Raw genomic sequence first — 15590 nt, 5'->3', positions numbered from 1 at the left:
ATAATGGAGAATTATATTCGGGCCAAGTCCCGAAGGCATTCGTGCTGGTGTTATATCCAGGCCAAGTCCCGAAGGCATTCGTGCTGGTGTTATATCCAGGCCAAGTCCCGAAGGCATTCGTGCTGATGTTATATCCGGGCTAAAGTCCCGCAGGCCTTGTGCGAGTATTATATCCGGGCTTAAAGTCCCGCATGCTTTGTGGTGGTGATTGGATTTGGGTTCTAAACCTAGCAGACTTAATGCCGATGATTGGAGTAAGATTATGATTTCGAATGTTCGTAGTAAACTACCGTTGAATATGTTCAATACATTAAGTTGGTCAGGTATGTATTATATACTTTTATATGTTAGATTGATCGGAATTGAATCATGAATGCGAAATGAGAAGTATATGTGAAAATATCATATGTGTATGTGTGTATTCGGTTATGGTGAAAGGTTATATGAGATTGATTTGGTGATATACATGTTAAATAAAATGAATGCAAAAAAAATGGGTAATAAATCTGCTTGGGACAGCAGCAGTAACGTGATTTCAGAAAATCACCATAAATTGTGGGAGTTGAGTTAGAGGCTGAATAAATTATGTAATGAAATCTTAATTAGTCTAGTTTCTTATAGAAGAAACCGTGTAAGCAAAAAATTGCCAATAATGAGATATTTGAAGTGGCGTGGAACAGAGTCAAAATGACTTCGAGGTCTCCTGTTCTATTTTCAGAAAATCATTATAAATGGTACAAAAATGGTTATAAGATAAAATTTATATTCTTAGACTCTTAATAAGTCTAGTTTCAAGTGAAATAAACGATAACATATTTCGAATTCTGTATAATGAGAAATTTGATTCGTAGTGAAGAGTGGTCAGAATAGTCAAACAGTGAAATAGGGGAAATTTCAATAAAAATCTGGTATTTATTGGTCAAACCAAAAATTCTGAAAATTTGATGGATGGAAGATATATGAGTCTATTTTCAGAGAAAATTAACGGCACTTGATTTGGAGTTTCTTAGCTCCAATTATAAATAATTTAGTAACTGTTACTCAGGAAGACAGCTTGTTGTGAATTTGTGATTTTGTTGCAAACATGGTTAAAACTTGTTAATGAGATGCTTTTCGAGCTCTTATGGAAAATCAATGAGACATGTTTGCATTGTTGATAATTTATGTCTGGTAAGTATCTTTGACCTTGTAGAAGTTTTGTTCAGTCAAGTAATACCTCATAACCTTATTCCGGCAACGGATATGGGTTAGGAGTGTTACAATAATAAAATAATAGGAGATGATAAATACAATATTGGGCTCATATATATAATAAAAATTAAGCCTGAAACCCGAATATGATTTAAACTCGAATTAAAAGCTTGAAATTCATAATTCTCGTCATAATCCTGTTCAGAAATTCTGCTTGCGTAGTCTTAACTAAAACGGTCACAACTTGAGCTCTCAAACTCAAAATCGAGTGATTCAAAATGCGTTTCGAAGCTAAGAGATAGATATTCAAACACCATGAGATATCTCAACCCAAAAATGCCAGGATCCCATCCAAAAAGTGGTTGCAAGTCTGCTAATTTCCCAAGCCTGAAAATTGGCAGCTTTGGTGATTGGAATTTAATAAATTTCACCCCATCCGTGCATGTATCATTCTCCTTTTCCTCAAAAAGATTCGTCCTCAAATCTTGTTTTTAATCAGATTCTGATTTGATTTGCTTAGCTTTTGACATTGTTGTTTGGCCTTGAGATAGTATGAACCCATCACATTCATGGGTCTGAAATTGTGCCTTGAGACTCGCATCATAAAATATGCATCGATATGTCCATGCATAAGTATTAATGTTATATTCCATGAATTTAATGATGTATGTTATGTCATGATTGATATGTGTATTTTGATATGTATGCGAATATATTTTGTTTTGATCTCACATTGAGCCTTTTAAAGCTCACTCACATTATTCATGTGTTTTAGATAATCTTCGTGGCTAGGACTTGGATTCGATCATCGAAGAGGATCTCAGAAAAATGGTTTTCATGGTTATGAACTTATATTTTAATTTGAGACTTTTATGGAGTTTATTATTTTTATTTGGGATTTTATTTTGTGGTAAACTATTGAACTGTGGCATGGGATATTTCATTTTGAAAACTTTGGTTATTGGATATTTTGCATAGGTTTTTAACATGGATTAAATGATTTAGTATTTACTTAATAAAATCCGTTTTTCCGCAAACTCAATTGAATGGACTTAAATTTTAAAGATCATCACAATGTTTTACAAATAATAAATAAGATTTCTTTCAAAGTAATAGTTAAAAACATCATATTTAGCACGTGTTTTCAAAGATTAAATCAAATTTTTGAACTTAAGTTTTTGTCATTTCTATGACCCATGTAATCGCTTAAATTGAGCTGTAACATTTAAGCCTGGTTTAAGGGGTTACAAGAAACAATATAGTAATTTTTTTAAAAAAGTTTAATGATTAAAATATAAAATTAAATGAGTAATTTACATTTTTTTCTCAAAAAAGTAGAGGAAGAAATGAAAGGGACACTACCATTCCAATCAAAAGTTTCATCCAACTAGTTTATAGTTTTAGATTAATTTATATAACAATGTTTTTGATATAAAAATCATAAATTAATCCATTTTTAAACAAGAAATTTTGAATTAATTTTCTTACAAATGTTTTGCTTATTATAAATTGTGAATTACTTTGTAATAAAGACAATAATAATAAAAGAGAAACTACTTACCTGCAAAAGTGTTTGAGCCTCCTTGATTTGTCAGTCTCTCATTTTGATGCTTCCTGGAAAACATATCAGATGAAATCTAACATTTTTATTTTGAGGGTGAGGAAATATGACACTAAAACCAAAATTGAGGGCTTGTGGTGCTTTTCAAAAGTATTTCTGATTTTAAAATTATTTTTAGAAAAAAAGTTGTGCAGAACAAGTTATTTTTGACTGAAATTTTTAGCTTTTCAGAAGTATTTTTGAAAAGTAATTCTGAAAAGGAGAAGCTAAAATTTTTAGCTTTTCTTTTCCCAAAAACACTTTAGTGCTTAATTATTTTTTCACCCTTCAATAATATAGTACTTCCCCTTTTTTTGTGCTTAATTACAAATATGTTAAAATTATTAATTAAAAATAAAAAAACATTTTTTAAAATACTAATTACAAATATTTAATATTTATATTTAAATATTTAAAATATAGTTTATATATTCTAATTAAATTTTATAAATAATTACTATTTATTGCTTGAAAATATTTAAAATTTATATTTTATATATTAAAATATTAACAATAAGTTATAATAATTTTTTTATATTCTTACTAAAATATAATAATATTAACTAATTTAAATATTATTTAAATGCATATTTGTTACTTGATAATAATATGTCTAAAATAGACATTTTATTTATCAAAAGTACTTTTTGACAACAATACTAAATACTCAAATTTTAAACCAAATTTTTTAAAAGTACTTCTCAAAATTAATTTTTCACAATACTTTTTAAAATTACTTTTAAAAAACATTACCAAATTAGCCCTGAAATTCAAGTCAACTGTTGGAGTTGGTCTGGTCAAACTGGGGACTAGGTCAAGTTTAATGTAATCATCGATTTTGTCAATGTCATGTGTTCTATTCACAGATAGATGAAGGAATGAGGCTCTTCTATATAAATAACCCACAAACATTAATTAATTGCAAAAATAATATAAAAGAAAAATAACTTACGAAAATGATTCATTTATTATAAAACCAATGAGTGTCGTCTGACACAATGATGGCATTGAGTTGAAGCGTTATTATATAAAATATTCAGAGACTTGATGAAGTAATTATTCTTTTTTAGAGAAAAGGGTGGATGGACACCAAAATAAATACTTTTCAACTTTTAATCTATTTATATGTTAGGTCTGTCATCTTTTAGAATTAAATTTAAATAGTTCTTAAAAAATACAAAAATAATAAAAATAAACCCTTCTTATTCTATTTTTCAAAAAAATAAAATTAAAAAACTATAAAAAATTCTTATTTCAATTACCCATCCCTTAAAAATTTTCCAAATTCATCCCTAAAAAAAGTTAATTTGTTGGTGCTGTTGTTGCATTCTATCTGTTGAGTTTCTGCTGCCTTGGTTGTGTCCACGCACCAATAAACTATAATTTTAACCGAGAAAAAAAAAGGAACAACAATACCACAACTAAGATAGGCTGAATGGATTCAAAATTTTCGACTGCAACATACGTGTGAATATGGCCCGTTTTGGAAGTAGAATTTTTCTGGGGGAGGGTGTTGAAAAGTCAAAAATGGTGGGAGGTGCAATTGGCACCGAAAGAAGAAAGTAAAAAGTGGTTGGCAAGTTGAGTTTAAAGTTGAATAGTATAATTGCAATTTTGATCCCTAATTTTTAGGCCATTTGCAAGTTAGTCCCTAAACCTCAACTATAAATAGGCCTAACCATTTCTTATTTCAACCATCCCAACCAATCTTTCTCTCTTAGTTTTCTCTCTTCTCTCATTTGAGAATTCTTAAGGAATTCTATTTGTTTGTAATATTTTGGAGATAGTAAAGTTATCATCTGGTGTTAGTGCCCGAGGACGTAGGTATAATTTACCGAACCTCGTTAAATCTCTTGTGTTCTTTCTTGTCCTATTTTTCCTTCAATATTTGAGGGTATAATAGTAGTATTTAATTGTGCTATTAAATTACTATAGAAGAGATATTCTGTCTAAGGAAAGACTTGGTATTTAAGAGATCCATGTGATCCACCTCTCTTCCCTGGGAATTGAACTTTGTGTGATTTTTTAGTACAATAATTTACACGCTTCCGACCCTATTGGAACAACAGAGGGAAAATCATAAACCTTTTGGAGAATGAAATGACCTTTTGGAGAATGAAATGATGGTGAACTTGAATGGAAATATTCAGAACTGCTGTGATAGTATTATTGGTTGCTGAGTGCCATGCCATCACATTTTAATGATTTTATAGCAAAACTATTAAAGAGAAACTACTTAGCTGGATAATCTTTGAGCGTGGTTGATTTTTTAGCTCCCTATTTATTGCTTCCCGGAAAAATATAGCAGATGAAATCTGACTTTGAGGGTAATGAAATATGACACTGAAGCCAATGTTTCTGGGAATTTTCTGTGCTATTTAATACAAATATATATTCCGTTTTAAAGTTCAACCTATATATGTGGCTTAAAAGTATTAGTCATCCAGAAATGAATCATATCTTAATTATATTAAAAAAGTTTTCTTAGTCAACCAAAAATGAAAAGTAATATCCTTCAGTCTCAGGTCAACAATTCGATTTGGTCTACTGATACAGGGGACGGTTCAAGTTTAATGTACTCATCAACTTTGTCAATCTCATGTATGCTTTTCACACAGAGATGAAGGAATGAAGCAAGACTACTACCTACCCACCGGAAAACTACTGTTTCAGAAAACCTTTTTTTGGCAACATGGATTTCACAAGAAAGGCGAAGTGGACATTTGTTTTAGTTACAATCTTGTTTAGTCTTGTACAATCATCGTCAGCCAATCATACAAGTGTCAATGATACTTCCATAGAAATGATTCATGTAGGGTTGATTCTTGATGCGCAATCTTGGGTGGGAAAAATTGTTGATAGCTACATTTCCTTGGCTATATCCGATTTTTACAGTCGGAATCGTCACTATCAAACAAAACTAATTGTGCATACCAGAGATTCTGAGGGTGATTCATTGCTTGTTCTATCCCAAGGTATGTTTCTCTGTATATGGCATTCTATTTTCTTTTTTTATTATGACACAGTCCTCACACATACACTTACGATGTGCAGCCTTGGTTCTCTTGGAAAATTTCAAATTGGATGCCATTATTGTAGCGGAAAATTCAGCTGCAGTGAAGATTTTAGCGGAGTTGGGATCTAGAGTCAAAATTCCAATTATTTCACTCTTCGCAGCTGGTCCATCTTTGTCCTTCTCTGAGTATCCTTATTTAATTCAAATAGGTCAAGATGAGTCTTCTCAAGCCAAAGTCATTGCTGCCATTGCTGAAGCATTCAGTTGGAGAAGTGTTACCCTTATTTATGAAGATAATGATCCTGCAAGACCGATCCTTTCTAATGCGAGCACTTGTTTTGATCAGCATGTTGCCCTTCTAGCATCATCTACTGATGAAGAAATTGTTGAGCAGCTCAGGAACCTCATGAGTTTGCAGACGACTGTACTTCTTGTGCACATGTCACCGACTCTAGCATCTCGACTTTTTTTAAATGCCAGACGGCTTGGAATGATGAGTCAAGGGTATGCTTGGATTACAACTGATATGATTACTAATTTCATGAATTCAATGGATCCATCGGTCATTGAGTCAATGCAGGGAGTGGTTGGATTCAAACCTCACATTCCGGCATCGAAGGAGCTTCGCAAGTTGGCGATCAGGTGGAGGAGTAAAAACTTGAATGAAAACCAAAATTTAGAAGAAATGGAGATAAATGTGTATGGCATATGGAGCTATGATATGGTTTGGGCTGTGGCAACAGCTGCAGAAAGGGTAATGACTCGATATCCTCATATCCTACACCAAGTAACCAGAATGAATATGAACTTCACCACTATCCGGTCCTCACAAAGTGGTTTGGTATTTATGGATGAGATATTACAGAGTAGATTCAAGGGAATAAGTGGTGGCTTTCAACTTACTAATGGCAGGCTGATCCCAAAGGAATTCGAAATTGTAAACGTATTCAAGGGAGAAAGGATAATTGGTTACTGGAATCCAGGAAATGGAATTACCTCATTGATGAAGCAAGAAAACCATAATGAGATGAATTCGACATCATCTAGTAAGCTTGAAAGTGTTATTTGGCCTGGAGGAACTATGAACATTCCGAGAGGTTGGTCTCTACATGGCAAGAGGCTGAGGATTGGTGTTCCAGCAAATAATGGATTCAGAGAAATAATTAGCGTGACTCGTGATCCCCGAACAAATGAAACTACTGTAACTGGATATTGTGTTGATGTGTTTAAGGAAGCCGTTCAAAGTTTAGGTTATGAAGTACATTATGATTTTATCCCGTTTGAAGATGCCAGCGGAAAAATTGCAGGAACTTACGATGATCTTATCCTTCAGGTTTATTATAAGGTAAGAAATCTGAATTAATGGATTTATGCATGGCTTCCTCATCTTCTGAGAATTCAGATTATAATTGTACTTAAATGTGGTATTTACATATTCTTTCTTGTGATCAATGGACTAGAATTACGATGCTGTTGTGGGGGATACGACAATCCTTGCCAGAAGATTCCAATATGTCGATTTCACGATGCCATTCACTGACATAGGCATTGGAACCGTAGTGCCCAAAATCAACAAGAAAAGCATCTGGATATTCCTGATGCCTCTTTCCGGAGATCTGTGGATAACAACCGCTGCTTTCTTTATTCTAACTGGACTTGTGGTTTGGTTTATTGAACGTCCCATCAATGAGGAGTTCCAAGGCTCACCATGTGAGCAAATAGGAATGATCTTTTGGTACTCTTTCTCAACTCTAGTATTTGCCCACAGTAAGTACTCTATGTTCAACTTAAATAACCTTTCTGCTTCATGCATACAAACCCATATATTGAATTGAACTTATTAGGTAAACTATATCTTAATCTCTGAGTTGTGTCCGAGATATAAAAGTGAAACTAAATGTAACTTTATCATGATATTCATGTTTGATGCACGCCTTGAGCTAACCTAACTGTATTTCTTTTTTTTTTCTTTTTTTTTTACTGTAATTCGAAACTGCAGAGGAGAAGCTGTTGAGCAACTTGTCAAAGTTTGTAGTGATAATATGGGTGTTTGTTGTGCTTATAATAACCTCAAGCTATACTGCAACTTTGGCTTCCATGTTAACAGTTCAACAGATTGAATTGAACTCAAAACAGGACTATGTAGGTTATCATTATGGTTTTGTGCTTTCAAGAGCCGTTAGCAACTTAAATTTCAAAAATCCCAGGTTAAAGCCGTACAACTCTCCAGAAGAATATGCCGATGCTTTGGGAAGGGGAAGTAACAATGGTGGTGTGTCAGCCATTATTGATGAAATACCATACCTTAAAGTATTTCTTGCCAAGTACCCTTCTGATTACACCATTATTAAATCCATGACTACCTCAGGCGGTTTTGGCTTTGTAAGACTCCTATAGAAAAGCCATTCACATTCACGATTTTGATCTTTCTTTGATTTGCAGCAACGGGTGCTGATTTGTCTTTTGTATCTAATAGGTTTTCCCTAAAGGTTCCCCACTTGTCCAAGACATATCGAGCGCAATTATGAGGCTAAGAGAGGAAGAAAAGCTGCAATTGGTGGAAAATAAATGGTTTAACAGTACTGAATCAATTTTCACAGACCAGGACACAACAAGTAATCCCAGCAGGCTAAACCTTCATAGCTTTGGGGGTTTATTTCTTGTTACTGGAATCTCTTCAACTTCAGCTCTTCTCCTATGCCTATTTCAGAAAAGTCGAGCCATAATAATCCGTGAGTTCAAATTCTTCCTCGACTCCATGGACTCTGTAAAAGATTACTTGAAAGTTCAAAGATATTTTACGACGCCTACCATACTTTTTAACTAGTGGGATACTGTTTACAAATTTTATATTCTGTTCCTTTATTGTGTTTGTATAATAACTGCAATTTTATGATACAAGAAAGATGAAGGATGTAGTTTTTTTTATTTTTGGTTCTTATTTTTCAAAAATATTGTTAATTTTTATATCAAATAATGGGAACTGGCAAGTGGATTACAACAGGTATGTAGGAATGGCCTCTGTCCTTCAAGCCTCACTGTGGGCTGTTAAGGATGGTCTATCTATCGCATGGGATCGCGGATAGAAGAAAGTTATAGTCGAAAGTGATAACATGAAGATGATACAACAAATCTCTGATTCTTCGAAGCAAATACACTCCCTGGCGTGAGTTCGTAATGAGGTAAGGCTACTAAACATCTCAAAGGATGCAAATAGGGTAGCAGATACCATAGCAAAAGTTGAGGCTGTCAGTGATGCCACTCTACTCTGCTTCGAGCAACCATTGGCAGGGTCTTGCATGCTGCTTAGAAATGATGTTTTGAATGCAAATGTTGCTCTTAGCCAGGCTTCTATATTTTTTACTTTATTATTCTTCCTTTGTAATAAAACAGATGGTGCCTAGGACTATGGATGACGTGTTTTTTTATTATATTATACATTGGCATTGGAGTCTTTTAACGCCATGAATACAGTATGCAATTTTTCGAAAATAAATTTTTGGTTTAGTTAGATAGGTTTAGCGATAGATTGAATCGAGTGAAAAAAATTCGAGTTAATTAAGTTCACGAGTTCTATTTTTTTATCTTAACTTAATTTGAAATTTTTTTGAATCGAGTAGAGTGAAATTTCATTCGAGTTGGATTGAATCGAGTGAAATTGTATGAGTTAAATTAAAAAAATATAAACATGTCAAATAAGAATATTCTTACAGCGTGACTAATTTCATGTTAAAGCAAATAAATTTAAAACAATGTATATTTTAAAAAAAAATTAAAGCAAAATAATAATAAAAAATAAGATACTTGAGTAGGATAAATTTAGATAATTAATTAGGCCCTAAAATTATTATTTTAGAAAAAAATTAAAAATTAAAAATATATATTAGAATTATATATATTTAAAAATATAAAATATGTTTTTTTTAAATAAATATTTATTTTGAATTATTTTAATTTATTTTTTGTAATTTTTGTTGAGAGAGAGACCAATTTGCTTTTTTTCAAAATTGACAAGGGACCAAAAAAGTATTTACACCAATCTGTTATTCGAGTTGTGAAATTCAACTCGACTCGAACTCGAAACTCGAATCAAGTTATTCGAGTTGACTCGAATAATTTAAATAACTCAAAATTTAAATTCTTTTTTCGATTTTTTAAAATCGAATCGAATTTTACTCACCTTTATTATAAGCATTTTTTATCTATTAAAAAATAAGGCGTGAATTAAAAATTAACAGAAGTAAACTTTTATCATATAATCCCGTTAGATTGTTGTGCTTTGAGTGTAATAATTTCATGGAGCTGCTGAAGTTTTCAAATTAATTATTCATGGAAATATACATTTACATGTCACCAATTATCTTTATGCTAGCATGTTACATTATTTACAAACTGTGTTGAAAATTCCATTACAAATTTAGTGATGGGATTTGTCGACAGTATAATTAGCGGCAGAAAAAACTGGTTACTGAATTCCATACAAAGCATAAACAGCGATAGATGTAGTATATCTGTGACGAATTCTGTCTGTCATTGTTTCCTCAAATTCTGGTAGTGTATTATTAAACAGGAAACTAGAACTGTTTGAACCGATTAAAAAATTGGTTTAACTGAGTTTTTTTTTTAGATTTTTGTTTAATTTTTCATATATTTTCAGAAGGGTACTTAGCAAGGAATGCTTTAAGGTATGGTATTTCATCAACAATGGCTGACACGCCACCATTGTTGCTTCCCCTACTTAAAGCATCGGCATATTCTTCTGGAGAATTGTATGGCTTTAACATGTGATTGTTGAGATCTAAGTTACTAACGGCTCTTCAAAGCATAAAACGATAACCTACATCATCCTCTTTTGAGTTCAATTCAATCTGCTGAACAGTTAACATGGAAGCCAAAGTTGCAGTGTAGCTTGAGGTTATTATAAGCACAAAAAACATCCATCTACAAACTTTGACAAGTTGCTTAACAGCTTCTCCCCTGCGGTTTCAAATTATAGTAAAAAAAAAAATTGCAGTTAGCTTATAGCTCAAGTCGTGCATCAAACATGAATATCATGAAAGTAAAATCTTGATTTGAGAGAAGAAATTGTGGCTTTGAGAAGAAGAAACTTTGTATTATAAATTTAAATTTTTTTACTAAAAACTCAATCAATCTAGTAATGAAGTTAAAATAAAAATTAGAAAAAAGGAATGATATTTTATATTATAAATTAATGCTCCGTTTGTTTACTTAAAAAAAATTTTTCGTAGAAACTTTTCAGCCTTTTCCAATATTTGTTTGACTGAAAATGATTTTTCACATTAAAATATTTTGCAGAACACGGGAAAAGGAGATATTTTTTGGGAAAAATATCTTACCTTTTTTTTATTTCGGTAAGACATTTTCCAAAGTTTTTCCTCTTCACATCCCAGCATCAGAACTTGCTAAACGCTTTCTCCTTCCCCTTCCCCTTCCCCTTCCCCTTCCCCTTCCCCTAATTCCCCTTCCATTCATTGCATCCCCGACCTAGGATTCATCCCTATATCAAAAACAACTAGCAGTAGTTTCGTTGACAAAAAGAAAAAAAACCCTAGCCATTTCTAGTCTTTTCAGAAATGGAACTCTTAACAATTTGGTGATTTTTTCTCTTCAATTTTTTCGTCTATTTCCCTTCAGTGATTTGTCACTTCAAGCGAAACCAGTCGATTCAAGTTTGAAACTCAATTGTCAAAATGGACGGTGAGACAATTAACTATGGGAAATAATAAGAAATTGAAAATCGTTTTGGAATTATATGATTTGTTTGCTTGCTTCTTAGCAAAATGTAATAACATTTTTGTTTTCATATATTCGTTTTTCTCTAGTTGTTCCCCGATAATAATTAAAAAGAAACCTTTTTGAATCGATATAAGATTAAAGGAGATAATTTTAATTAATTCATACGCTTTCATAGATCTATTGAATTTCTTCTTCTAATTATCAGGGGATGATTCCTATAATCTTAATATTAAAAAAAAGTATGAGAATAAATTATGTTCAGACAAATGATGCAAAATAAAATTAAAAGATATGAAGTAAAAATAAGGTTAAAAATTTTTAAAATGCAATGATTTGATTTATAACTCCTTATTGTATTTCATCATTTCTGTAAGAATACTATTTATAGGTCTTTATTCATGCATAAAATGAACGAATGAAAGGTGGACTTTTATTTTATATAATTTATTTCTTAATTGTTGTGATTTTATTTTCCAGATTTTTTACTTGTAATTAATTAATATTAAGAAATTTTCTATTACCTTTTGCATTGACATTAAAATTTAATTTTTTTCTTTGTTGTATTTATTACTATATATGACATTAAGTTATGAATTTTTGATGGCTTTCAAAGAAATACATAGCAAATAAGGTTTAATATGAAATGGTTGACATTATAAGTAGTAAGTATATTCACTATCTATTAAAATATATAGTAATTAGTCAGCTTAGTTATAAATTGTGTTAGTAGTACATTATGATTTAAAATGGAGTATTAGGGATTAATAATGCAAATATGAAAAAGAAAATGTATTGATGAGTTATTTAGAATGTTTAATAATTTATGATTTGTGATTAATGGAATAAACACATCATTAATTAATAGGAAGAAAATCATATTTAAAATTTAATTTTAAATAGGGGTCCACTTTTAACTATAACTAAAAACAAGAAAATATACATAATATATATTATATGAATATAAACAAGAGTAGACTCAAACCTTAAAACAAATAAACACACTTAAGATTATAAAAGATTGCTCTGGTGGAGAGTATTCTCATCCCACCTACCCTTGAACGTCCTGTCTTTCCTATTTCAGTGGGTCTCCTTAAGAGACAAATGGGTAACCCTAGGAATGCTAATGGATTGCTAATCGATAGTTTAGAAGAGGACTTTGATTTCGAATTGGAGGATGTGTCTATTAGCAAAGATGGTCAATTTACTGAAATTTGTTTCTCAAATCGAATTCATGACTTGATTCATAAAAAGTTATGAAAATTCAATAGTTGTCAAGCTTTGTATTTGTAGATATGAAATATATAAGTATTCGTCGATCTGAGTTCACCTGTGTTAAATAGAGATGAAATCTGTGTCATTTGGTATTCGCTATATCTTAATAGCATCATGTCTCATTTTGGAATTTTATAGAATCTAAGTTGTCATTTTGGGTTTTCTTATGTTTTGTAACAAAGGTGTTTGGAACTCTTTTTAATGATCTGGATAGTTCAGATCAGTTCGAGCATATGTTGGGCTTTAAACTAGGATATGACTTGTTTGGTAGATTGATAGTATCAGACTCAGTATGTGAATCCGCCATAATGTGAGATTAGATAGTAAATATCCGCTAGTGAGTAGTAAATGCGAACAACCATTCTGGAAAATGTTTGTATGAAGAGTAAATCTGTATGAAGAGGGCTCGATAAAATTATTCCTTTGAGAAGTATCTTTGTTGTTCTATGAGAAAGAAGATAACAATATAGTCTAGTAAGATCTAAAAGCAGTCAAGTAGTAAAAAGGAAAGCTGATATGTTAAGTATGGTAGTTGGCGTAAACATGCAAGATCGATATTATGAAAGTGTTTGCCCCAAAACATATATGACATGTTAAATATGGAAACTGGCGTGCAAGCATACATATGAAATTATTAAAGTACTCGCTAAGGTATTCCGTATTAAAGCTCACTAAGATCTCTTGAACTTACATGTGTCTATTTATGTTTCAAGTATTAATGAGTGCGCCAAGAGGGATAAGCCAGGAATACACCAAGAAAGCGGCGACTCGGGTTATCATGCATACAATAAACTATTTGGAAAAGTGACATATAGTAAGATTATGTCTTAAAGATCTGTCTTTAACAAACTTTGTATTATAATAAGTTATGACAAGTCTGATGTATTATTTCATTTTCAAATACTTTTCTTTATTTCTTTGATATTGAGTCTTTTAATAAAATAATAAGAAATATGTTTTATGTAAGGAGTACTCGTCAACTGTTTTGAAATTTTGTTGAGTGAAATGTGAAGTAATACCCAAAATCTGGATCCGATAATTCAGGTCAAGTTGAGGGTGTTACATTTGCTCTATTGGGCAAAAAGGATCTGATCAAGCCAACACAAGTGAGAGTAGAGTGCCATGAGTCGAACCAAGGGGCATCAACAAGGATAAGACAGATGGACGACGTTCCATTACACAAAGCAACGAGGGTGATGACGAGAAACAACAAAAGAAGTTGAAATATATTCAGATAAAAGATAAACTTGTAGACCTATTCACAAAATGTGAACGACCTGAAATTTACGGATATCGAAAAGTGCATTTTCGGGTCACCATTTCCACAAAACGAATTCGTAAATATTTATTAAAAATATTTATGAAGATAGTTGTGTGGTCAATTAGGTTTTGGTTAGGTGAATTTGTCTAAATTAAGAGTAATTAGGTATAAGGACTAAATTACAAATAGGGCAAAATTTGAATTATAGAATAGAGAAAAGTGAAGGGACTAAATTAACAATTAAGCCATAAGTGACAAGTGTGTGGTAATAGTGAAATACATGTGGTAAAATGATATACATATATTAAAATATATCGGATTGTTTGTGAATTTCTTGATGTTTTTCTAAAGAATTACCGGGATTACAACAAGATCGGGAGGTTGAGTTCGCAATTGAAGTATATCCTGATACAGCTTCGATATCAATACCCCACCTCTTTTCAGGTAAATTTCGAGGACGAAATTTATTAAGGGGGAGAGAAATGTAACGACCCAAAATTTACGGATATTAGAAAGTGCATTTTCAGGTCACTATTTTCGTAAAACAAATTCGTAAATATTTATTAAAAATATTTACGAAGATAGTTGTGTGGTCAATTAGGTTTTGGTTAGGTAAATTTGTCTAAATTAAAAGTAATTAGGTATAAGGACTAAATTGCAAATAGGAAGAAAGTTGAATTATAGAATAGAGAAAAGTGAAGGGACTAAATTAGAAATTAATCCATAAGTGACAAGTGTGTCATAATAGTGAAATACATGTGGTAAAATAAAATACATATATTAAACAAAATACTTATTATTTAAGTAATAATTATTATATTATATTATATTATATAACAATAAAACAAAAAAATAAAAGAAAAAAAAAAGAAACAAAGAAGGTTAAACGAAATAGAAAGAAAAAGAAAAAGGAGAAAGAAGGAAGCCATGGCCAAGGGTTTCAAAAGTTGCAAGTTCAATCGGTTAGTCAATTTAATCTATTTTTCTTGTAATTTTTATGTTTTTGGAATCCCGGTATTAAATACTACTCGACCTATGTCAAAATTTTAGAAATCCTTGAACTTTTAAGTGTTGTCTATGTTGAATAATTTGAGTATTAGGGATTAAATTGATAGATTTTTAAGTTAGAAATGAAGAAAGATTGAATTGTAGAATAAATTGTAAGTTTTAAGTAATAGGGACTAAATTCAGAGAATTTCAAAATTATGGATTTATGGTGAAATTAGAGAGTTAAATTTAGTTTTAAGTTAATTGAATGAAAATAAAGAATAAAATTGTGAAGAAAATAATGTTAGATTTGATTAAGGATTAAATTGGAATTTAGACAAAAGTTGTGTATAAATTGAAATATTCAATGTAAAATTTTGTTGAATTGATGATTTTTAATTATTTTAATTCCGTAGCTAACGTTGAGCCGAATACCTCAGCTAGGAAAGGAAAAGACAAAGTCAATGAGGATTTGCTCAGAAACTACGGTTGTATTTCTATAATTC

The 15590-nt window shown here is 31.3% G+C and overlaps 1 protein-coding gene across 2 annotated transcripts; it reads left to right on the top strand.

Annotated features, from left to right (window-relative positions):
* Positions 1-4487: 4487 nt before the first annotated feature.
* On the top strand, positions 4488-9261 carry LOC107955382 (glutamate receptor 1.2). 2 transcript variants are annotated; one of them, XM_016891160.2, is made up of 6 exons: positions 4488-5766; positions 5846-7152; positions 7268-7574; positions 7807-8189; positions 8284-8539; positions 8812-9261. In XM_016891160.2, exons 1-6 carry the CDS (start codon positions 5484-5486, stop codon positions 8817-8819), a joined length of 2544 nt encoding a protein of 847 aa, XP_016746649.2. In that variant the 5' UTR covers positions 4488-5483; the 3' UTR covers positions 8820-9261. The 2 variants fall into 2 exon arrangements, with proteins under 2 accessions (XP_016746649.2, XP_016746648.2); XM_016891159.2 differs by lacking the exon at positions 8812-9261 and having other exon boundaries at positions 8284-8735.
* Positions 9262-15590: the final 6329 nt, after the last annotated feature.

This window comes from Gossypium hirsutum, chromosome A07 (genome assembly GCF_007990345.1).
Source record: "Gossypium hirsutum isolate 1008001.06 chromosome A07, Gossypium_hirsutum_v2.1, whole genome shotgun sequence".
Taxonomy (NCBI): domain Eukaryota; kingdom Viridiplantae; phylum Streptophyta; class Magnoliopsida; order Malvales; family Malvaceae; genus Gossypium; species Gossypium hirsutum.
The sequence above is the reverse complement of the archived record's forward strand: the minus strand, read 5'-3'. Positions and strand labels throughout refer to the sequence as shown.